Here is a 25,791-nt window from a genome sequence, read left to right on the forward strand (position 1 = left end):
GTAGTAGGTAATATTTATTGTAGTGTGTAGGCTAATGCTTAGTTTATTTTAGGAGTCTAAGGGGGTACTTTACTGCAAGGTCAGGACTGCGACATACATGACCCAGTGTGCTGCCTGATGGGATTAGATGGAGTTACAGTCACATGAAGCAGCAATTTCAGCAGTCATCACTAAAATGTTAGCAGATGCTGCTCTGGATTACAACTCTCACTAATCTGTCTAAGACTAGGTCCCCCCGCTGTAGAGTGAACCATGGATGATTACATTTTCGTATGGATGACAACACAAATAACACATATGTATATGTATAGGTTATAGGTAATAGCTTAGGCATATGTAATCATGACAAACTGGCATATACATATACAGTGACACTAAGCCACTTGCCAATCTATTCCAAGCGAGTTACACTAATATGCACAAACAGAAACAAGGCATTGTGTTATTGTGTTGCTTTTAATGGATACTCCAGGCACCTATACATTTGGTGTAGGTCAGACTTATAGTTATGAATATTTGCCTAACTAATCTTTTTATTTTTATTACTATTATTTATAATATAATAGTAATAGTAATTAGTTTTGCACTGTATGACTCTCCTCCCCTCCAAACCTGTAGTGTTTCTATTTTGGGTTCCAAATGTTCTACTCTACAGGATGTCATGATAATAACAAAGCTGACAATTGGGCTAAACTCCCAGAAATCTTTGCTGTGCCCATAAAGCAATGCTGAGACATTCTTAAGAAAGTTATGTGAGCCGGGTCACTTGCTGCTTGGTAGAAACTTATTGTAGTCTAGGGATTTGCAGCAAATACAGAAACTTCAGATGTAAGTATCTTTTAAATTCTATTATACTTACTGTTGTTTTCGTATGGTTTTTAATGCATTCACTTTATTATGCTCTAAATACAAAAGGCTCAACTCCAAACTGAAGTGTCCCTTTAATGGTTGCTTAGGTATAATTAATTCTAAATTAAACTAAAGCAGAACAATTGAAATTTTTATTTGGTGCACATGGAGCACAAATGTGATAAAGTGCTTATGGACAGAAAGATTTGTGATACCCTGCAGGTATAGCACCTGTATCCTAATATCTATTTCATATTAGGATATGTATGCATTTTATATTATACGCATGTTATTGGCCTTAACAAGTATTTTAAATACAAAAATCAACTATGTATATATACTGGGTTTTTTTGGGGAAAAAAAAGGGGAGTAAAGAAAAATATTTATTGTACTAGGTAGAAAAGGTTATGGTGCATTCTTATAATGTCTACCGAGATTAAGCTAATTGCCCATATTCCTGACTCTTCCAGTGTTTGTGATCCAATCACAGACTCAACCAAGAAAAGAGTTGGAGTATTCAATTTGCCCAACTTCTCTCTATCCAACCCTGATATACACTATATCTATTTACCAAGTTTAAACATAAATTAAAATTTATATTCACACATCATTACACTGCTCCAAATATACTTTGTGGAATAATATATAATTGGGTTTTCCAAATGTGGTTTACTATTCAATAAACAATATGATGGTGATATGTTGGCTACAACTAATGTGTCTCACAGCTTAGTAGATACATATTTACGGTTGTTGTAAAACAACTGTAAAGATCCTTGTGGTTTAGTATTTAAGCCTATTTCCAAAAACCAGTAAGGAATATATATATCAGTTCTAAATGCATTAAACTAGTGTGTGGTAATCAATGAAACATCTAATTTATCAATATGATGTTGGGAACCAAAAGAGAGCTATTAAAATTGTACAAACTTCTCAAACCCCCTTCTGCTAACATTTTAAATATATAATCTAATGAAAAACATTAGCACCAATAACAATTATTTTCATGTAATTTCACATCACCAATAGAACGAACTGCTGGCATGTATCAATATATAGTATATAGGTTAACTAAATAATAACCTCACCTAAGTATGGACACTTACTTTAGGCATTAGTTGATGCACCTCTGAATACTGACACTTGTATTCCTTTACTATATATATATATATATATATATGTATATATATATATATATATATATATATATATATATATATATATATATATATATATATATATATATATACATATATACATACATCTCCGAAGAAAAGTACACATGAAAATTGCCCACAGAAAAAAATCCACTGACATAAATGCGCACAGGAAAACTGCCTACGAGGAAAATTGCCCATGCAGAAAAATACCCAGACAGAATAATATGCACATATATTGATTTTCAAGTAAAGGTAAAGATGTATGCGCAATTTAAAGTACCATAGATATATATAATTGTGGATAACCATTTATCTTCCATTCATGAGCATGAATAGGTATTACCTATATTTTACATTATCAATATCTTATGAATAAAATATTTCATATGCATACACAATTTGCATTGTGATTTTATCGAGTATAATGCAATTATGATTTTGCTACACTAGAAATATAAGAATTAATTACACTTATGTCTTGCCTCATTTCGCTTCTGGCAATGTTTGCTGCTGATTTTTGAGACAATATTTTGTTAGTTCTTGAACTATGTGGCCATCTTTTATTTTTTAATTGAATGGCACTTTATAGAGAGATTTTGTCTGCATCACTCCATTGATAGTGTGAAAAAGGAGATATTCAATCCCCATTTATAGTTCATAACTTGTTTTTCTGGCTTCTTGAAAATCAGTCACAAAGTCTCATTCAAACCCCATTTTCTCTCACACATCATGTGACACCAATCGACACTGCCTACAATAAAGTAAAACGGAAATTCATATAGCCCAACTGTGTCACACAAACATTGCTCCATACCGTATGTTCCCTAATTCAAAGTGCTATGTAAACATTAGATCTCGCCATATAACATCACAATCTCACCGAATGCAATTTAATCTACCAAGGACCAGGTAACTTGCAAATCGTTTACCTCAAACCCCAGCTCTTGGTGGAGCGCTGAACAATGAACAACCAAAATTGATTAACCTTTTACCATGGGTAAATATATACGATATGTAAAAACAAAAACTGAGAGCCAGGATTCTAAGGCTCTAGAAAAGGTGAGCTCAATACTGAAGCTACTATTGAGGAGGAAAAAGTATGTATATACTGCACAATTGTTTTTTTTTGTTTTCTGGTTTGAATTCTAGATTTACCAGAAGAAAGATGTGATGCTGCCCTAAAAGCATAAAAGCATTAATTACGGAGCCAGTATTTTCAGGCTATCATACATGTGAGTGGGTCAAACTGTTATTTGCACACCAAATTAAATAGTTACCATCTACACTATATTTGTTTCTCTGTATTTTGTTTTTACATATCTGGTCTATGATTTATATCCCAGTATTTACCAATTGCAAAAAGGTAAGCAATTTTGGCTGCTCCCTATTCAGAGTTCCACTATTGTACATACGCTTTATCACGTGTTCCTACTATTTTAAGTGTAGAGTGTGGGTAAGAGGGAGTTCCCACACAAGTGTTTTTGAGCTGCTATTTATAGTTATCACTTTAAGCACTTAATAATTAGCACACTTCCTCATTTTTTTTTTTGCAGTGCATAGGAATATTACACACAGGCTTAAGGTGCCCTAACAGCATTCCTCATGCTCATCATCATGTATTACAATTGGGGTACTCGTAGAAACATACACAATTTTTCAATAAAAGAATAACAAGGAAGCTATGTCGATTAATGCTAGAGAGGGTAGTTAACGTTATGATAGTGTGCCACTGGCTGGGGCCTGGGTAGGCTGATTGTGCTGTCAAGCATGCAGAGCGATGTTGGAAAACGCTATCGCATAGTGCACTCAGTTGCAGGAGTCTGGTATGAGTGGTAGGTTGTGCAGTGCTTTACATTCTTCCTAGTCGGGGTGCATGAGGTTTAGCGCAAAAGGAATACAGCATGTCAAATCTGCGGGAGGGTGCCCTAGTGTTAGCTACAATTGGTCCTCAAGCACTGGTTCTCTAAAATGACATGCGTCGCTCACGTGAAAGGCCTTTCATTGCGCTGCATAAGGAAGGGCAACTAGCTAAGATGGATAAAAGCAGGCTAAGAAATACTAGGCAAACTACAGGTAGCACTATGCCAACATTATGTTACTTTACAATCCCGGAGCGTGGACTAGGTTGGTGCCACTTGGTTAGAGTCGCTCAGCTTATGCCAGCTGTCGTCTTGGTCAGGATATTGGTGCTAGGAGGGTCCCAGGATTCTGTAAAGGGAGCGCGTTGGGGGACAGACCTCATGCCCCAGGCCGATTTGCCGGCCAGCATCTTTGATCCATGGACTTGGGGGCTCAAAGTCCAAGTCCTGCCCCATATTGGAGAGACATGCCCACCAGGGAGTACCAAAACACATTTCAGCGCCAAGGGGTCTGTGACCCTTGATCCCTGCACTGGTATTTCCTCTATTTAACCTTACAAACATTTACACTCAGGAGCATTAAAGCCCTCTTAATAAACATACCACTATTGTTTGTCAATTAATTAGTATATATAGCATAGTAAAATTATTTAATTATACTCAATAAAATCACAATGCAGATTGCTACATATAAATATGAAATATTTTAATCATAGGATATCGATAACAATGTCAAATATAATTAATATCCTATTCATGCTCATAAATAAGAGATCATGGTTATTTACAATTATATATATCAATGGTACTTTAAATTGTGACTTAATCTTCACCATTACTTGAAGATTACTATATGTGCATATTATGCTTTGCGGACATTTTTCCATGTGGGCCTTTTTCAGTGCATGCAATTTTCCATATTGAGCATTTATGACAATGGGCTTTTTCTGTAGGCAATTCTCATGTGTTTTTTCTTTCATAGAATATATATATATATATATATATATAGCTTCACAGCAGCGTTGCAGAAAATGCTAAAGAGTTCAGAGCAAAAGGCAGAATGAATAACAAATACAATTTCTTTATAATTGCTTTTTTTTTTTTTAAAATAACATTTGAAAAGCCCATTTTTTTTTTTATAAGTTAAACTGTGGTGCTGTAAATTGAGATAAAAGTAATTATATGTTTTAGCTATGACTTAAGAATTTCCTTTGTTTTGTAGTCCAAGTCACAACCTCTACATTTGAAAAACAGTTTTAAATATATTTCAGTGTCATTTATTAAATCCATACTAAAAATGGTTGAAGGAGGTAAGCAAGGTCTAAGTGTTGGACTCTGAAGAACACAAGCGTACCCCATAGTCCTCTGCTCTGTAGGGCCTGTTTCAACATTTTCCAATATGCGTTTTCCCTTCCTTTTCTGGTGTCCAGCACTTTGGATAATAAATTCACTTCACAGAAGTTAAATAATAATGAAATCCTGTCAGTTGGAGCTGACGAGTGGTTATCTTTTACACAGGCTTTTTTTTTTCTTTTTCGAAGGACATCCATTTCATTCCTTAGTGTCATTCTTCTTAACAGACAAATTTCCACAATGGAATTATAGCATTCTGTGTTTCTCTCTCTCTCTCTCTCTTGCTGTGGGTCAATGTCCTTGGCACGTTTTACAACACATCTGTCTGAAGTATGCTCGGCTGCAGAACTTGAACTTCAGCACCAGCGGGCAATAAGCCACTTTGTTCACATCTTTGCACTCTGAAGAGAAAAAAAAAAAGAATCCACACAAATGAATTAGAATTAATTAGAAAACTATTAATTAGGTCATTGAAACATTGAGACTTCTGTTTTTAAATTAGAGCATTTAGCGCAGGCCAACATTGCTACTGCATTTAAAGTGCACAGGTCTCCATATCTTATATTACCATTTAGGAGCATTTTATAGAGCACCTGTATATACATTATGTAACAGATCATGTTTAAAAGTATTATAGTTTTGATGTAAAATTATGTAAAAAAAAAAATTTGCAAAAATAAATATAAAAACTACATTGAGTGTGGAGTCAAGAATCTGTTCAACAGCACTCTAACATAAAAAAATATATAATATATATATACACACACACACACACACAAAAAAAAATACAAAAACTCCTGCACTCCTACTAAACTCTTTTTATCGAAAGATAAATCATAAATTAGATAATTCAATGTTTTGAAATTAAAACACCCACTTGATTTAAGTCTGGTTGGCCGATTTAGACAATAATGAACTGCTTCATCTATTGTGCCACTTTCTACAGAACTACAATATTTCTCTGTAAATGTCATTTCCATTAGATAAGGTTGAAAAACATCTGTGTCCCTCTTTAAATGGACCTAAATTATGCAACACCTACCATAGCTATTGGCTAAAACATACCATAAAAATGTCATCCACAAAGGGACACAACAATAAATACACTTTTAAAGTGTATTGTCAACTACAAAAGCATCCGCTACATTTGGGGTGTTACAACCGGCTGTAAATTTGCAGAGGACAAAGGTTGTTACCACGTTATGCACTATATTTACTATCCTGCCCTCAGAAGCCAGTCTATATCCTCCTTTTTACGGCAGTTTAATTCATAATAAATAGCTTTTTCAAAAGCATTCATGCTCTAGAGTTCAAGTTACCAGGTCTAACATTTTAAAAAACAAATGTGTTCCTGTTTTTATTTACAGACATGATACACAGCTTAACCCTATTCATTTTTTTTTTTTTTTAAATATCTGGAGATGAAAAATGATTGTGGGAGCCATTCATAGTAATTCAGGTTTTTGTTTGTCCTATATGAACAACTGCAAAAGTGTTATACGTGTCTATTCTGCTTGTTTGTGGTTTTGATTTTCAGAAAACTGGTGATGGTTTTCCAACATGTGGTGGTACATTTAGCTATTAGAAGAACACAAAATGATAACACGATGACAGCAATACTCCTCTCCAACTGAGTGTCAAAAATAAAAACTTCAAAGCATGCTTCCTAATGAAATATGGGAAAAATGTTGGGTCATTTTGACAAAATGTTTAACGATATCAATTGTTCCAGATTCTCATCTGTCCTAGAAGACGGTTAAAAGGCTTTAAAGTAAGTCCTAATTGGGTGAGTGACAATATTGTAAAATGTTTTCAAAACTAAAAGATAAGGAAAGTATTTTATCCTCTTATAAACATCTTATTTAGTTTAAAAAAAAAAAAAAAAAGCTTAACAGCATACAAATGAAGAAAGGAAACAGAAAAAAAAAGAGATTTATTTGCAGGCATTTGTGAGTTCCCTGCAGATCTCAGGTGATATGTCATGTGGAAATGCTTTGGAGTAGCATATTTGGCAAAAATGTCAACGAGATGTTGAATGTAACATACATTAACAACCATTACACTTGGGAAAAATGTGAACTGCAAAATCTAAATATGTATATACTTTGCAGTACACCGATCGGTGCATTTTGACCGCCATTCGGTTCACAGATCAAGACATAGATAACCAATAGAAGAGGAGCAGAAAAAAAATAAACAGATAGATATATTAAATATAAATATAATATAATATTTAAATATAGATTTTTTTTTTTTTGCTCCTCCTTCTTTCCCTCTATTGGTCACTTCTCACTTGATCTGTGAATAAAATCCACATTTAGTCAGTGGACACTAACCATCAATCACATTTTTTTTTCCCAACAAACAAGTTTATTTGGGACCATGGACAAAGCTCTGAATCAAGAAACAAAACAAGATGGTTTTGTCCACTGTCTGTTTAATTTCTTTTATGATCCATCCATATTTTACAGTTCAGGGATTTGCCAAATAATTTTCTGAATGTATTCCATTTCTTACTTGTGTGTTTCCCCAAAGGGTTAATTTATACCCCAATAATTAAACAAATCCTTGTGCCCACATACACTGAACAGATCACATTTAGAATGTACATAGGGTTGCCATGCGTAGATGGGGTTTAGTATTCACTGAAACACATATGGGGGTAGTATTAAACAGAAGGATGGCTTGTAGAGCTCCTGTTTTCTGTTGCAACTGATGCTCTTCAACTTATTGAATATATAAAGGGCATTCCATGGACCCCATGTAGTAGGCATGTTTGGGATTGATGTCATGTTTATAACCTATAATAATGGGAAGGGAAATCAGTCCATGATCTCTATGCAGATTTTACAACAAGATTAAGCACAAGGCGACCCAAAGCAGCCGCCTATGGCCCAGGAGTTTTACAATGACCTTGAATCTATCAATTTGATTTGTCCCATTAACCAGCCCTACATGAAGAATGAAAGTGGGGCACAAAAACTAGTAACCTGTTTTGGTTCCTGTGGGATCTTAATCCTTCTCTTGCAGAGAAAGAGGAGGACAGTTTGTACATTGTGTGATATTTGTATTCATGGCAGTGTAAGCCAGAACTAAATAAAGCAGGGCAGGAGATATCATACTTATAAAACAACTTTGACTTTTAAAAGAAGCTGTTTGGGTAATGTGTAAGTTTATTTACTTAAATATTTTATTTACCATAAATAAAACATTATATTTGAAAAAAAAAAAAAAAAAAATATATATATATTTATTTGTGAATATATTTGTCACATGGACTCGCCTATAAAAATTTTTGCAAGCCCAACACTTGGCTAAGATTTGTGCTGCTTTCATGCCAATATTGTGGGCATTGCCAATATTTCAATGCATTGTCTATACTCTATATTAAAATGGGCACAAATCCAGCCTGCATTGTCTCTAATTTCTTGTAATGTCCATGAAGTATTGTGATACAGAAGAATATTTGAGAAGCAGGTCAGAGGTAGACAGTGTGCAAATCTACTCAAATCTTTTGTGAGAATAATAATTTTAAAAAAAATAAACAATCATGAGGAGCTGGACCACTTGGGGAAATTTTTTTAAAATTATGGAAACCGTTTTGGAGATTTAAGGTTGATATGTGTATGAGGGATGAAGCAGATCTGGATGTTTTCAAATGTTAATATACCCAAGTATGTTTAAGTGAACTAGCAGAAGGGAATGGCCAAGCTTGCTTTATTTCTTATATAGAACACAACACATAATGAGGTGACAGAGAACAGGGTCAAGCAGACATGTGGTGAGAGCTGAGGAAGTGCGTCTCTGCGATATAAACTCTATATTGTGGCAGGTGGACAGGGGTCCAACTTAGAGCTTTGGGAGAAACCTTCACAGGGGAGGAAAGGGTTCTCATGCTGTCTAACGCATCTATATATATATATATATATATATATATATATATATATATATATATATATATATATGGGATTTATATATCTCTTACACACAATAGGCAATACAGTATAGGGTACATAGATAGACACCAAGATGAAGAGAATGAGTAAGAGTGTTAACAGAACAGAAATATATTCATAATATATATATATATATATATATATATATATATACATATAAAACTTCAGCACTCCAGATGTTGTGGACTACATCTGCCCTGATACTTTGCCAGCAATTTGGCTATTAAAGCATTATGGGAGATGTAGTCCACAACATCTGGAGTGACGAAGGTTGCCTACATCTCATAGATAGATATATATACATGCATATAAGTACATATATGACAAGCACTGCATTGTGTCTGATGTAATAAACTATCTGTATGGTACAGTAAAACATAATTGCGCAAGTTTGTTTAATGATTGAATACAGAAGTCATGCAGCTCACATAATAAGAAGGCTTATGTTTCAAGGCAACATCAGGAGAAGGTGATAAATGTATGTGTGTGTGAGGGGGGGGGGGGGTGCAGGGGGGGGATGGGGTTATAAACAAATATTTAAATACATTATCCAGAAGGCATTTATTTAACCTGGCCTGCTCTGAATTTGTACTTCCTTACATTAAATATGCAGCTTCTCTCTTCGTCGCAGCTTACACTACCCGTTGTCCTTGTAAATGTATGTCTTGTGGTTGCAGTAATATTTGAGCTATTTGATGAAGAATTACAGCAGCCATAAAACAGTTTAGTCTAATCCAGACCCCCCTTGACTCACCAGTTTGAAGGGAATGAAAACCAGTGATCTATGTGGTTTTAGTTGTCTCGCGTCTGTAATATTAACTCCTTATCCACCACTTGCTTCTCTCACACACACTAGAACATGAGGCTATGATATTCAAAAAGCAGGAGCCTTTTACACTATATGTTCAGAACAGACCGAGCAATACTTAACTTTGCATGGAGAACGAACGCATGCTGTACTTACCCTCTGTGTTTGAAATGGGAGTGCTGTCACATTTGCTTTCACACTGCTGCATTGATGCGGGGCGAACATTTTCTGGACAGTCACTTGAAGCTTGCCCCGTAAAGGAAAGACACTGCACAGTTCGCATCTGCTGTCCCAGACCACAGTGAGCAGAGCACTAATGAAAATATCAATTAAAAAAATATTTTAAAATATATTCTGATTTACTTACACAAGGATACTGGATCTTTTATTTTCTACAAACAAACTGAGTTGTCTAGCATGACAATGATGCTTTATATTTTGCAGCAAAGTATTTATACTTAAAGGGTCACAATAGGGTCAGGAACACAAGCATGTATTCCTGACCCTATAGTGAAAACCCACCATTTAGGTGACTTGCTTCCTCCCCTCTCCCCCCCAAAGCATTGGATTGGCTAAAACCAGCAAGGGGGCAGTGCCAAATGCCTTTTTGGCCAATCAGCACCTCCTCATAGAGATGCATTAAATCAATGCATCTCTATGAGGACAATTCAGCGTCTCCATGCAGAGCGTGTGGACGCTGAATGGCAGGGCTGTTTACTGTGCAGCCCTGAGCCAAGAGGCCCTTCCAGTGGCCATCTAAGGAGTGGCCTCTTGGAGGTGTCCCTAGGGGCAATGTAAACACTGCCTTTTCTCTGAAAATGCAGTGTTTGCATAAAAATGCCTGAATGCAATGATTATACTCACCAGAACAACTACATTAAGCTGTAGTTGTTCTGGTGACTATAGTGTCCCTTTAACAAGATACATAATACATTCCATTGCAGAAACATGTTACACTACCAAAGGAATAGCCTCCATTATAATTGTAACAGCAAACAACAAGGGGTTCATTGGCTAAACTGAAAACAGAAAGATCCGATAATAAAACTGTAGCCAAAACAACTGAAAAAAGAAAAGAAAAAGATTTTGCAGTGTGGTTGCCAATGCTGTAAATTTAAATACTCTGTTCCTAAAACCGTAAGGAGTTAATTCAATAAATAGTAAGCTGTGGCGACTTGACTATTTTAGCCTTTAACTTCTTTGTCAATTTAGTAAATAAGTCCCGAAGGAAGAAACACCACATATACTGATAATTGATAAATTGATAATTATATCTAAAAAATTATCAAAAACAGAGGAACATCATGACACAAGTTAGATTGTTTAATTGTTTTGTTTTTTTTTTATCCACAAAATAATAAAGAAACATGTTAAAAAAAAATTCTTGGAAAACAAAAACATATCATAAAATATACAAAACACAAGAGGATAAATGTCCAGGTTACGTACAGAGCAAGCCTCAACTTGACAGGACAAAAATGAAAACATTTTGCGGATACTCTCTGGAAATGATACTACTGAACGTTGAGATGAAACATATCTGAACACATTGAATGACTGAATATCACAGCATGGAACATTTTTACCGCTTTCAATACTTTGAGCACTAGTTTCCAGAAGACTGTAGACAGTTTTACAAGGTATTAGCAGCTTTATTGCAACTAGTATATACTTCATACCTTCCCAGCCATCTGTTAGTAGTGCCTTTACACAGAAAAGAATTCTATGAAAATACTACGCCTGCCCCTCATTTAACAATTCTTATACAACACTCTAATTCACAGCTCTTCAGATAGGGGGTACAGAGATACAGTTAATAATAAGTATATTGATTATACAATAACCTAATAGCACATTTAACAGATTTAGGTCAATATTAGCGGCTATTACAAGATAAGCAGGGTTTTGAGTTATGGGATACTGGTGGGTACTGTGGAATAATGGGAGGAGGGAGTGATGTTGGATGAGATAGATGAAGAGGAGGTGGTGAGGATAAGGTCAGGTTGGGTTTCGTTTTAAATTTTTAGAAATCGCGAGCATAATTTGTAATACTTCACAAAAGGTTCAAACACTTTGGACAGCATTTGAAAGGTAAACAGAAAGAGATGTTGGGGTTTGTTGAACTATGCAGAGTCCAGATAAGTTTTTTAGTTGATAGACGTGCATTTTCCAGGGTAAGGGAAAATATATAGGGAGGTGGCAGATTGGGGGAGCAGAGAGACTTTGTTCCGTTGGTAGGTGACTAGAAGGGGGAGTAAGCAGAATCGGGAAAAGACTCAACATCTAGGGAGCTAATAATGGTTATGGAGGTGAGAGTCCGACAAGGTTAGGTAGTGGCATAGCAATGAATGAAAAGAGGTTCAGATGGAGACAATTGCATTTAGATTTCCATGTGAGAGTAAAGGATATAAAAACAATACAATGGAACTCAGTTCAGTACAAGGAAAGGCAGATCAAAGTATGGACTTTTGTACTACCAGCATATACCGTACATGTCAGTCTCCAGAATCTCTATGAGCTCTGCTGTGAATGCATAGACATGAACTCGGTACTGTACAAAGCCAGGCTCAGAGTTCTGTTATATTACCAGTTCAACAAGGCTATGGGCCCCGTGCACTAAAATATTTGGCACGAATTGCAAAAATAGCCAGTAAAGTATTTCCTGTTTTAATGTAACAAAACCAGGGTTCTCCTAATGAATAATAATGGCCACATTGGTACCTGTTTTTCATTTTCCTCTCATGAATTGATATTGATGACACTACATAAAGTCATTTATACCTAAACACAATACAACAGAGATTATTCACATTTACATTCGCAACTTCCACATTATGGTGTTAAAATTCCAATTATCAATAAATATTCATGCTTTCATTTATATTTCACTTACCTGGCCCCATTCTCCAGTAACCCAGCGAGGAGGAGGACAGCGCCCTAAACTGCAACGCATCCGGACTGGTGGCTTGTTCTCTTCGGCACAGTTTGTTGGAGGAAACGTTTTTGAAAGGTCACTGCTCTTGCACAGAACAATACGATGCTTAAACCCAGGGCCACATTTTGGTGTACACTATGTGTATTTAAAAAAGACAAAAAGAGAGAGCAACATTATCCACAACGAAATACGGAGTGAATTACGTTAAAGGATATGTACACATAATATTATTATATTTTTTTTATTATTATTATTTATTATTTAATGGAATTATTATTAATTTTTTTTTTTTTATTATATTTTTTTTTCGTCCCCCCTCCCTGCTTGATACATAGCAGGGAGGGGGGCTCCTTCCCTGGTGGTCCAGTGTCATTGGCAGTTCAGTAGGGGGGAGAGGGGGGGCTGGCAGAGCTGTACTTACCTGTCCGGCAGCTCCTGTCAGCTCTCTCCTCCTCCGCGCGGTCTGTGCAGCTCCCTCTGTCAGCTCCCAGTGTAAGTCTCGCGAGAGCCGCGGCTGTCGCGAGACTTACACTGGGAGCTGACCGAGGTGCTGAACGGACGGCGCGGAGGAGGAGAGAGCTGACAGGAGCTGCAGGACAGGTAAGTACAGCTCTGACAGCCCCCCTCTCCCCCCAGTCTGTATTATGGCAATGTAAATTGCCATAATACAGACTCTGACTCGTATAAGCAGCGTTGGGGTTTTTCAGCACAAAAAATGTGCTGAAAAACTCGGCTTATACTCGAGTATATACGGTACATACTAGGACTATAATTGCCATGGAACCCTACTGCAGATTAGGGGAAAATGCAACCGATAAGTGGTGTTCTAAGGAGATATATATATATTTTTAATTACCTTCTTTTATAAATATGCACATTTTGCCCCAAGTTTTAAGCACTTTAGGTTAAAACTGACAAAATATGATCTATAAACCATAGTTATGTTTTTAAGAGCAAAAAGTATTTTAAAACATTTTTATACCATTATGCTTGTTATAAACAATATTCTATATCAGTAATGAATATTAAGAAATACTATTATTTGCACACATCTGATGGTATAAATGTAGCATGGAACTCTGGTTCTCTACTATTTACTGTAAATCATGCAGTGGGAGCTACACATACATCATAACTTTTTTTTATTAATCGTATAAATCATTCTATGAAACAGGACATGCACTAATATACCACAGATGGATATACATAACCCATGTCTATTACTTCTGCTATTATCATTAATTTACAATGTGCTGACACATTTCAAACTTTCAATAAATTTTGCATTTTAGTGACTCAAATCTGAAGAGCAAAACTGATTTGGAGAAATATTCAAAATTTCCAACTGAGCTATAAACAAAGCTTGGGTAGTTTAGTAGATAGTACTGGTATAGGAGCCCAGTAATGCAGAATCAAAGTATCACCCCGAGTGCCTCTAGATTGATAAACTATTCACATCCCCATATCTTGCACGTCATTAAAAAAAAATGACTATTGAAATCAGCAATGGGCAAAGTTTGGTTAACAGGGATGAAGCTACCACTGAGTCACATGCATTAACCTTTTATTGTGCCACTCTGAAATCCAAACCTCTTAAAGGGACACTATAGTCACCAGAACAACTACAGCTTATTGAATTTGTTCTGGTGTGTAGAATCATTACCTTCAGGCTTTTTGCTGTAAACACTGAACTTTCCTCATAGAGATTCATTGATTCAATTCATCTCTATGAGGAGATGCTGATTGGCCAGGGCTATGTTTGACTTGTGCTGGCTCTGCCCCTGATCTGCCTCATTGACAGTCTCAGCCAATCCTATGAGGAAGCATTGTGATTGGCTCAGAACATCACTTCTGATGATGTCAGCAGACAGGAGACAGTTTCACAGGCACACAGGGACAGAAGTAGCAGCTGCAGACTTGAATACAAGTAAGATTATACTATATTTAGGGAAGCCAGGAGGGCTAGATGGTGGCTTTAACACTATAGGGTCAGAAATATATGTTTGTGTTCCTGACCCTATAGTGCTTCTTTAATATATCACCTCCCTCCCCACGACTGCCTTCTTTCAACTTGAAACCTCTTTATATGTATCCTGTACAAAGAATGTACAGGAATGTAAGCTCTTTGATTCCTTTAACCATTTGCCTATCTCTGGTAACAGAATATATAACTTGTCCAGCAATGTAGGTTGGATATCGTAGAAGATGGGTGGTTTGCTCTCAACCTGTTGCCAAGACTAAGTGTACAAACTCTAGATCTATTAATAATTAATTAATAGATGTTTTAATATTAATAGATAATTAATTAATAAATAAAAAAATCTGTATATATTAATTTTGATTACTTTTCATCTAGCGGCCCGGGACCGCTAGCAGTGAGGGAGGCAGGGAGCCCATTAAGTGGCGTAGAGGGCAGCAGGAGGAGTAATGCAGAGGTGCACGGAGGTGCACAATAACGCGCTTTCCATATGCTCCACCCTCACGGTATTCTGAGCAGAAGCGCTCTGACACTCTGTGCGGGTGGCGCCGCGGCAGGTGAGTCTGGAGTCCAGTTTAGCAGGGAGCAGCAAGCAGGCGGAGGAGCAGGGTAAGTGCTTGCTAATATTGTTGTGGGTTTTTTGTTGTTGTTGTTTAACCCCTTAAGGACACATGACGTGTGTGACACGTCATGATTCCCTTTTATTCCGGAAGTTTGGTCATTAAGGGGTTAAAAGTGTTGTAGAGGGGATGGGTTTTTTTTGTAAAGGAGGGCAGTAGTTTTTCTAAAGTGAGGCCTGGCAGGGGATTTTGTAGAGGGGGAACTGGGCAGGGGATTTTGTAAAGGGGGCACTGGGCAGGGGATTTTGTAGAGGGAGGGAGGCAGGGTTGTTGTGTAGGGGGAGCAGGGGATTTGTAAAAGGGGACTGGGCAGGGGTTTTGTAAAAGGGGAACTGGGCAGTGTTTTTTGTAAAGGGGCAGATGTTTTGTAGAAGGGGGGAGGATAGAAGATTTTTTTTATTACCTACTACTGTTGTAGTAGGCAATAAAAAAGACAAATTTGAAAACATTAAAAAAAAGTAGTGGGTGCTTTTTTACATTTGAATTTGAGGAGGGTGGTGCCAAAAGCTCTAGGTATGCCCTTGAGCCCATTACATTTTGTGCTCCTCCTGCACAGCTTCTTCACCGCCCAACAGTGAGCTGTCCGCCAGGATATGACGTCATCCCGGCATCACTGCTGGGCGTGTGAGGGACCTGTGCATGAAGAGGCTGGGTAGACCTATTTAGTATTAAATGTGTGTGCATGTGATTTTTGTGTGTATATGTGTGTATATCTATTTTTGATAGATTGACACTTTGTCGTTTTAACAAGGAAAATAAAAGTTAATTTTTATCAAGACCCTGGAGTGCTATCTTTGGAAGTTGCTGTATATTTTGGCTGACAAGCACCGGGCATTGAACTACTGGACAGGTGGAGTGCAAGATTCGTTGGTTTTTTTGTGTGTATATCTATGTGTGTGTGATTATATGTTTGTATGTATGTGATTGTGTGTGGATCTCTGATTATGTTTGTATGTATGTGATTTTGTGTGTGTGTGTGTGTATATATGTGATTATGTATATAGGTATGTGGTTGTGTGTAGGTCTGATTGTGGGTGTGTATATCTGTGTATGTGGGGTCTGTGATTGATTGTGTATGTATGTTATTGTGTGTGGGGTCAGTGTGTATGTATATCTGTGTGTGTGTGTATTTGTGATTGTGCATATAGGTCTGTGATTGTATGTGTGTATTGGTGAATATGTGTGTATGTGTGCATATGTATACACATGTGTATGTATTTAGTAGATAGCTCCCTAATTTGTCCTTAAATATGCCAATCCCACACAAGAATAACAAATAAGGGGGGTTATCTACTAAACAATTGAAATATCACAATTAAGAAAAGGGTTTTTAAAGATATATTACATTGTATACATTATCTATAATCTATATTATATATTTGACGTGTGGCCCAAGACAATTCCTCTTCGCTCAATGCGGCCCAGGAAAGTCAAAAGGTTGGACACCCATGATCTAATTTTTTTTAGAGATTTATATTGTGGGGTCCTATTCAGTACCAGAGTGTCCACTGAAGGATTACTCTTATATTTAATGACTAATATATCTGTAATATAGAGCTGATGTCCAGAATAGCCTGGTACTATCCGCACTGACCAATTGCCACATCTAGTCCTTTTGATTCTATTGGTGATTTATTTTTCTGCTTTTGGTATGCACACTCTACGTACAATTTGACTTGTCAATGGTTTAAAGAAAAACTCCTAGCACCATAGCTTAATGTTTTAGTTATGGTGCCAAGAGTGCACCGGCGCCATCTCACAGTGTGTTCTCAAAATGCTATAGTGTGGTTTGAGAGTTTTCCTCTACCTCCTGACTCCTTCGTCCAGAGAATTGCCGATGAGAGGTAAAGGACGGCTCAGTGACACAATCACATCACTGCCTCCACCCCAAATTGGGCAAAGCTGTCCCAAAATGGGGAGCCCTAGGTAAGTTGTTAAAATGTACTAAAATGGTTTGACTTTTTATCACAGACAATGCCAAAGCAATCTTTGCACTATAACCACTACTGATATATGTAGTGGTTATGGTGCTTGAAGTGTTCCTTTATTAAATGCAGGGCCAGATTAGGAGCCCATAGGGCCTGGTGCAGACAATTATGATGAGAATCTTATCGACAGAAAACACTAAAACAGTTATACCTCCCAAGCGTCATGTATCTGGTGGTGGTGGTGTTGGAGGGAAACTCAAAGGATATAGCTATCAGAAAACACATACCCTGTGCTAATCTCCCACTTTCATCTTTCAAGTAAAACCATACCCCCTAACAGAAGTGTCCGGTGAAGTAGGATTTCGGTGGGTGGGGTAAAAGGGTGGGCCACTAATGGGAATCCCATAACCAGAACCATCCAAAAAGAAAAAAAAAATGCCCCAAAAAAGGGGGGGGGGTGTGCACGAAGAATTTGATGGTCAGCCTGATGTGAATGCACATCAGGCTGCCTGCCAAATATGCAGGATGACCAACCAAGAGCATACTGTGCAGACAGCACCCTGAGCTTGGCATAAATGTGTCTAATGATGCGCCAGCTTTACACTTTCTAAGGACTGTCTCCTAGCACTCGCTGGTCCACTCCTCTCCTAACCTTCTTACTAGCAGGCAGAAGCTCCTGGTATACAGTCTGGGACACAGAAAAAGTGTATCTACTGAGTGTAGAAGAAAGGGAACATGCCACAGTGTTAGAGGGCAGCAAGAGTCCCTCACAAAGTCAGCTTTACATTAACTAATTTCCTTGTCAGCCAGTCTACACCAGTTTTGTTCCCCTACATTCCTCTTCAGTTTCCATATTTAAGCAAGAGCATGTGAAGGGTAGTAAAAAAAACAACATTTTTTTTTTTTTTAAAATTAATGGGCCTATTCCATAAACATGGGACTGGAGCTTCAGCTCCACCAGCCCCTATGTTATTCAGGCCCTGATTAAATGTAGTCTAAAACCTGAAACTCGCATGACATTTAATGTAAGGTAAATATTTACGACTTATCATGCATTTAAATTAATGAGACAATAAAATATATTTTTTGCTTAGAAAATACACAACACATGTATGCGTTATAAGAGACGTCTTCCTTTCTTCCAGCCTCTCTGTTGATGATCTTTCTTGATCTTTTGCAATAACTTCTATACCCATTTCTGGAATATGGATTACTGTTTTTTATTAACGCTTGTTAAAATACAGTGTACATATCTTTTATGAGGTGATTTGAAAGTACACCAAGACCAGTTATGGAATTGGTTTAATGATAACAATGCTTCCCAACATGCACACACAGTATCTTTCCTTCATCCCAGAGGGTTATCTATAGCCACATTGTGACAACAAGGATTATAGAACTTCTCAATAAGGGCTCAATTTGCACAATACTAACACAGACACGTCAGTAACTGTCTACAAACACGAAACACAAGATAAACCCTATTAAATGGCACATACATCAAGGGCAGTATGTGTCAGATTGAATACATATGGATTTTTTGGCAATATCCAAAAAATATCTTCAGCATAATTATTTTTGTTCTTTCAATTTCTTTCTTCAAACTAAGGGCATTATCGGTAAGGTTTATAGAAATTGCATTTTTATTATCTTTAACACGCTGTGAATTCATTTGGGAAAACAATTAGAGCAACAGCAACAAAGTTATATGAAAACTGCGGATTGAGGTTTAAAATGGCCATGGGACAGACAGACAGACTACATTTTTACTGAAGTCACTTGGGCATTTGTTCCGACCTCATATTAACTTGAAAAGGAGGTAAAACTTTGAGAAGACTAAAAAGAATATTGAAAACTAACTAAGTAAAAAGAATTTGATATGGAACGTGAGTGAGAGATTTAGGCAAATATATCTACCTCTCTCACTGGGTCCACGTTATATTACACACAACATACAATGTTAGTAGAAAATACAAAGACAATGCCGCTTTAAGGGCAGAGATAAACGGGGTCTAATGAAAAAAAATTAAAAATGAAGGGTATGTAGAAGGGCTAGAAACTAGAAAAGGGAGAGGGAGCAATCAACAAAACAACAGGGGTTGTAATTTCTGAGCAAGCTTTTTAATGTGGAGCAATCAGAAGGAACATGCATTGGTTTTCATGGAGATAATTCCACTTTAAGAAGTATTTCTTTTTATACATAGCTCTCGTTGTTATTCTCTGTCACATCCACGCACTATAATGCAAGCTCAACATTTATAATCCTTGCACTTGCAAATACTCAGTGCGTAGGGTCGTCCATGGTTCTGTGTTCATATGCATTTATTTAAATAAGAAAAATATTTTTTTTTAAATTTCTTTCTCTTTTCTAATCCTGGTATGCCTGGATGTTTTTACTACCCGCTGCCAATGCGCTGGCACTTTCAATGCTTCTTTCAAATGGCACCCACTTACCACATTTTTCAGATAACATTGTTTTATTTGAAATTATTTTTTTTACAGATTAATCACTTTCCAGAGTGTTTTGGAAATGCCAGCTTTTCAAAGAAGGAATTTAAAAGCAAATTGTGTTCTTTTATGTGAGTGCAAAAAAAAAAGTTATATTATTACATTAGAAAGAACTAGAATTAATTACTTTTAAGAATCTGCAGCTTTTTTATTTCTACGTTTTGTGCAGTGCATGCTGGGAAGAAATGGCCCTGTCTCTCTCTCTCTCTCTCTCTCTCTCTCTCTTAGAACTGGATTTCCAGCAATATTTTCCATGATCTTTTTAGTTACATTGTTAACATTGGTAATTTAACTCATTTGTTGGTGGCAGGTAAGGCAGATAACAAGCCGCACATCCTGTAAAGTGTCTCTAAATCCAATGGCACTAAAAGGGTTATGAACTAACTGCTTTTTCAGTTTGCAGAATTTCTAAGAAATGTAAATCTATCATTCCTTCTAAGAAAAACAGCAAAGTCTCTCCTACTGTTTTCATCAACCAAGACTACTCAAGAGTGAAGATTTGCAGGCTATGCAAGAAATCACTCGATAATTTAAACCATATTGTAATCACTACAATTTTCTGAGAATAGTACCCATCCAAACTACATGCATCTTTTATCAAGCAACTAAATGCAAATGAGTTAATTGTAAACTAAAGACAGGTCTTGACCACATCCCACTTTTTGCAAAGAAATCGTATGGAAAATGTGTACTTGAGAGTAACATATGAATGCGTAAAAATTAAAGGGGCTGTATATCTGACAGCACAAGGTGGATGTTATGAACCTTTTTAGGTATTTCAGAAGTTATCCATTTTACAGACTTCCCCAAACTCCGGCCCTCCAGATGCTGCTGAACTACAACTCCCATGATTATATGAATGAAATAGGCTGAGAATAGCTGGGAAGAGGCTGAGAATCATGGGAGTTGTAGTTCAGCAACATCTGGAGGGCCGGAGTTTGGGAAAGCATGCATTATAATTTAAGATGCCTATCTCTCATGGTCTCTTTTACAGAATTTCCTTCAGTTTTGACAAGAGACATGTTGCTGAAAAGAGACATGTGTCCGTCAAGTTCAGCCTTTCTCACTTCTGTTTTTTGCTGTCGATCCAAAAGAAGGCTAAAAAACCCATTCTAAAGAGCTTCCAATTTTGCAACAAACAAGAAAATAATTCCTTCTTGACCCCAAATTGGCGGTCTGATTTATCATTGGATCAAGAAGATATTACCCCACAAATTAAAAATGATAACTCAGAATATTATGTTTTTGCAGGTATGCTTCCAGTTGTTGTTTAAACATCTGTACAGATGTTAAAGTGACCAACTATTTCAACCAGAATATTTGGAAAATATCTCAGTCAATATTTATCACTGAAACGAGTTGTGACACTAAAAGATTTATTCACTAGTTGTTGTTAAAGTTGATAGGAAAATTCCAAATATGAGGTGAAACTGGTTGAGCTATTAATATATCTGGGTAAGAAAATGTGTTCAATTCACTTATTTCAGCCTAATATTTCTCAATTCCCCACTACTCCCAGTTTTGTGAATAACGGTAGTGAATTAATGTAGACAGGTGTGTGGTCAAATGGTGGAGAGCACACTCTTGTCTGGACTGAGGTTGTCTAAAACCTAGATACATCACATAGGAAGCATTCTTACTTCTGACCAATCCAAAGCAATCCATTGAGGTGGACAAGACTGGTTGTTACAAGCTTCCTTTTCAATAGGACGATGTGTCAAACAGGTAATGTCATCAAGGGTCTCCTCTTCAGATGGTCCTATTTTGCGAATACAAAGGACTGTCCTTGTGCGCATTCCCCCATCACAAGTCTTACTGCATTCCGTCCAGTCACCTATAAACCATCTGTCAAAAAAAAAAAAAAATAAGCCTAATAAATAAAATGTATGTCTTTTATAGTGTAGTACAATCTTATATGGACTTTCCAGGTTCCATTTGATCCATTGTCATAAAATGATTTACACCAAGAGTGCATGAAAAATATAAGCAATATAGGCAAAAACAAGATAAAAAAATTAAATAAAGAAGATTAATAAAAAGGTGTTTGCATATGAATTTCCAGTAGTTCCTGGTACTAAACTTTCTGTAGCAGTGTGGAAGTTTTCCTGTAAGCAGTGCTTTATAGGCACAGTGGTTTCTGGGAGTTGTAGTTAAATTGCCAGCTGCCTGTTATAGAAAGCTAACAACTGAACTACAACTCCAAGAAACGCATGACATCCATGACATCAAGGACAGCGGCACTTTAAGACAAAAAAGGAAACACTGCAGGAAGAAGGGACAGTCAGGGGAGAGGCTTACATTAATCAGTACTAATTAGCATTTAATTTGGAAAAAAACAGCTTAGTTAACTATAAGCTAACCTACTTATTGACCCAAACATGAGTTTATGCCTGGAATGCTGCCTTCAAATATTGATGAATTTGGAAAGAAATCTGTTGGATCTGCTTTATATTGTGTCATGAAAAATAATATTACATCTGGCACATTAATGTTATACTTACTGTATAATTAAGTGTACTGCAATAAAAAAATGCAGTCCTGACAGCAAAATGCTTTGATTTATAAGCCCTTCCTTTATGGCGATCAAAAGAAATTACTATATAAATAATATTAAAGTGAAAGAGAAATGTGTTAAAACCTCACAAACACCAAAAAAAAAAAAAAAGTACAAAACTGAAAAATGGAGGAATCCATTGTAGTGCACAAATATAGTATAATCATTCTTAATAAAGACAATTCAAAAATCATATAAGGGAGTGAATACAACCTGTGATATGTGAGACATATATAACATATTGAAAATCTGAACCCAATTAGAAAAATTAACACAAACTGAACAGATTGTTATAAGGTACAAATAAGTATCAAGTGTGGGGAAAGGTAAAAGGTGGGAGAAGACTTACAAAATATGATAGAATGCACTTACATGGTAAAATATAGAATTATCATATTTGCACTAAAAGAGGTCACACTCATAGGTCACACCCATAGAAGGAATGCAAATATGGCTTCCAGCAGATTTACGCCTGTGCGTATCTCAGTCCACATGCCCCCACGTCCCTGTGACGAGCATGTTTCCTACGTAATAGGTGTTGGATACAGGGGCTCTGAGGGATCAAAATACATAGGAGTCCCAAAATCAAAGGGGAAACATAGATAGAATGCATCAACTGATCGGAATGAACCTATCATCTAGGTTCTAGAATTTAGCATATAGTGCATATAGAGACAAAAACATGAATAATTATAATTATCTTAAAAATATGCATATCAAAAATATAATAGCAACCCCCCAAACTACCAGAAAATATTTGATTTATCGGAAAACATAATTACAAGGTTAAAGGAACCAATAATCCATTTTTTTTTTAAATCCAAAAAAGTATAAGCCATTAACAGAGGTCTGTCTGTACCTAGAAAACTCTTATTTTCTCACAAATAATGTCAGAAATTGACCATGTAGTTTTAAAACCAGCTTGTGAGAATGCAATATTATATGTCTGTTTAAAAGAATTGACATACTTGTTCTTTTTGGGATGCCCTTTGAGTGAATTATAGTAGAGTAGTAATTGAACAAAGTTTACCTACTGATACACTTCTAGTAATAAGGTACACAGGCGCCTAAGAATATGAAAAACTGAAAAAAAAAAAGAAAAAAAAAGACGGATGACTCATTTTTGGATAAAGGGAGTTTAATTTACAGCCATAGACAATACCCTAAGAACTGACCAACAGAAATGACACGTAGCATTTCTTGGTTAGGTACAATTGTTGCTTTAATATTACAACTATTATTATTTTAATCATTTCACAGGATATTCTGAACATTAAAACAGGTGCTCCAGAAGAAGAGAGCGATGGTCTAGGAATGCCAAACACAAGATTTACTGTGAGGCAGCAGTGCTATCAAAATTTATCTTAGTATGGGTGGATCGAGAATATCCATTAATTGCTCCAATTACATCATAACAATTGCATCTAAATGACCATCTCCCTTGAAACCTTACAACTAGTTTATGAGTCATGGACTGAGATAATTTTTGTGATGGCATTTACTCCAGTGGTTCCTGTTTTGTTTTCTTAAAGGGACACAATAGGCACCCTGGCAACTTTGTCTCATTGAAGTTGTCTGGGTGCCGTGTCTCTGTCTTACTTACTCCTGCAATGTAAAACATTTCTGTTTTAGAGAAACTGCCATGTTTACATTGCTGTGCTAAGACTGTCTCTGGGGGCTGTCTCCCAGACAGGCAATAGAGGTGCTTCCTGGAGTTTCACAGAGTTTGACTCTGTGAAATGATGCTGGACGTTCTCACACTCTGCCTGAAACATTGTGCCAAAACATTGTCTTTTCCTCTGAACTCCAAATAAAAGACTGCCTGGTAATAAGAAACCATTGGGTGAATTGAGAAATTAAGAGATCTCCTGGTGGGGTAGGATAAACACTGTAAAGGCTTATATTCTGCCAAAATGGGCCTACATGTTTCGTATGCTTCCCCTCTCTATTTCTAAACATTGGTTGAACATGATTCAGAGCTATTTTACAAATTATATTTGGAGAGGTAAAAAACCTAGAATTAATTCTGACACGTTATCAAGAAAGGGATATAAGGGCGGTTTGGGATAGCCCCTAATTACCCAGACGTTCCAGGCTAATATGATCGTACATGCGAGTAAACTAAAACAAAATGAATCTAAAGAACAAGCATGGTACAAATTAGAAGCCTTTAGACTGGGTCTGGATACTTTGGAACCGCTGCTATGGAGGAAAGCAAGCAAAAATAATACAACTTCACAGATATATAACAGATCATACTTCGCTAGTTTTGTTAAAGCCTTTAAAATAATGGAAATCTATAAAGAAAGAACTAAAAATAATTAATAAAGTTGATGGAAATATTAATATCAAATCATTGTAACTTGTCATGCCTGAAATAAACAAAGAATTGGTATAGTAAATTGGATTTTCCTAGATCTCTATAAAGAACAACAGATTAGAAGCTTTGAGGTTCTAAAAAATACTTTAAATCTACCCTCTAAAGAGATCTTTAGCTATTTACGTATTAAGAGTTTTCTAAAAGACCACTTATTAAACTTAGAAGACGATATGGCAATGCTATTTGGAAAATAGTTTTTGGGTGCTATTCCAAAAAAATATTTTTGCGATAGCGATGGAGTTAATAAAACAAAAAAGAGGTCTTCATACCCCTGAGGCTATATTGAAATGGGAAAAGGACCTACCAATAAGTATACAATATAAAAACTGGTGTCAAACATTTTTTCATTTTCCCTACCTAAAAGCTGGGCCAGCAGCTAAAAGCCTCTCCCTCTGTGTAACATACAGAATGAGTGAGAGGAGTCAGAAAGCTGCCGGGCCCAGCACTTGCAAACCCAAAATGTCAGCTCCACTGCTGCTGTGCTCCTTACCTGCCCAGCTTCCTCGTTGACTCTCGACCGGTAGCAGAAGCCGCACACTATGAGTTTCCATGTGATAGTGTGCAGTTTCTGCTCCTGAAGAATGGGCAGGGGACCAAGCAGGGAAGGGCTGGGCAAAGGGGACAGAGCAGGAAAAGGGCTGGGCAGGGACCGAGCAGGACCAGCTTTCAAAGCTACCGAAACTGCCAGTAACTTAATAATTGTTTACTACATTGCTGAATCGGCAATATACTAAATAACAAAGGATACAAGGGGCGTAAAGAAAGGAAAAGCAAAAGAAAAAAAATGGCCACTTTAATAAGCAAAATTTCAAAGACTGCATAATAACCAAGACTACAAGACCAAAACTGCAATCATTTCTAATGGTTCCAGAACATCAATACCTACAATTAAGTAAGTTAAAG

The 25,791-nt window shown here is 36.6% G+C and overlaps 1 protein-coding gene across 1 annotated transcript in view; it reads right to left on the reverse strand.

The window, feature by feature from the left end:
• Positions 1-5,025: 5,025 nt before the first annotated feature.
• ADAMTS6 (ADAM metallopeptidase with thrombospondin type 1 motif 6) overlaps positions 5,026-25,791 on the reverse strand; it is a 249,235-nt gene continuing 228,469 nt past the window's right edge. Inside the window, exons 21-24 of the mRNA XM_063454066.1 lie at positions 21,595-21,799; positions 12,879-13,055; positions 10,142-10,298; positions 5,026-5,622 (exon numbers count right to left, since the gene is read on the reverse strand). Of these exons, the coding sequence (XP_063310136.1) occupies positions 5,513-5,622; positions 10,142-10,298; positions 12,879-13,055; positions 21,595-21,799 (649 nt within the window). The 3' untranslated portion in view covers positions 5,026-5,512. The remainder of the gene's footprint in view (positions 5,623-10,141; positions 10,299-12,878; positions 13,056-21,594; positions 21,800-25,791) is intronic.

The sequence above is a fragment of the Pelobates fuscus genome, chromosome 5 (genome assembly GCF_036172605.1).
Source record: "Pelobates fuscus isolate aPelFus1 chromosome 5, aPelFus1.pri, whole genome shotgun sequence".
NCBI lineage: Eukaryota > Metazoa > Chordata > Amphibia > Anura > Pelobatidae > Pelobates > Pelobates fuscus.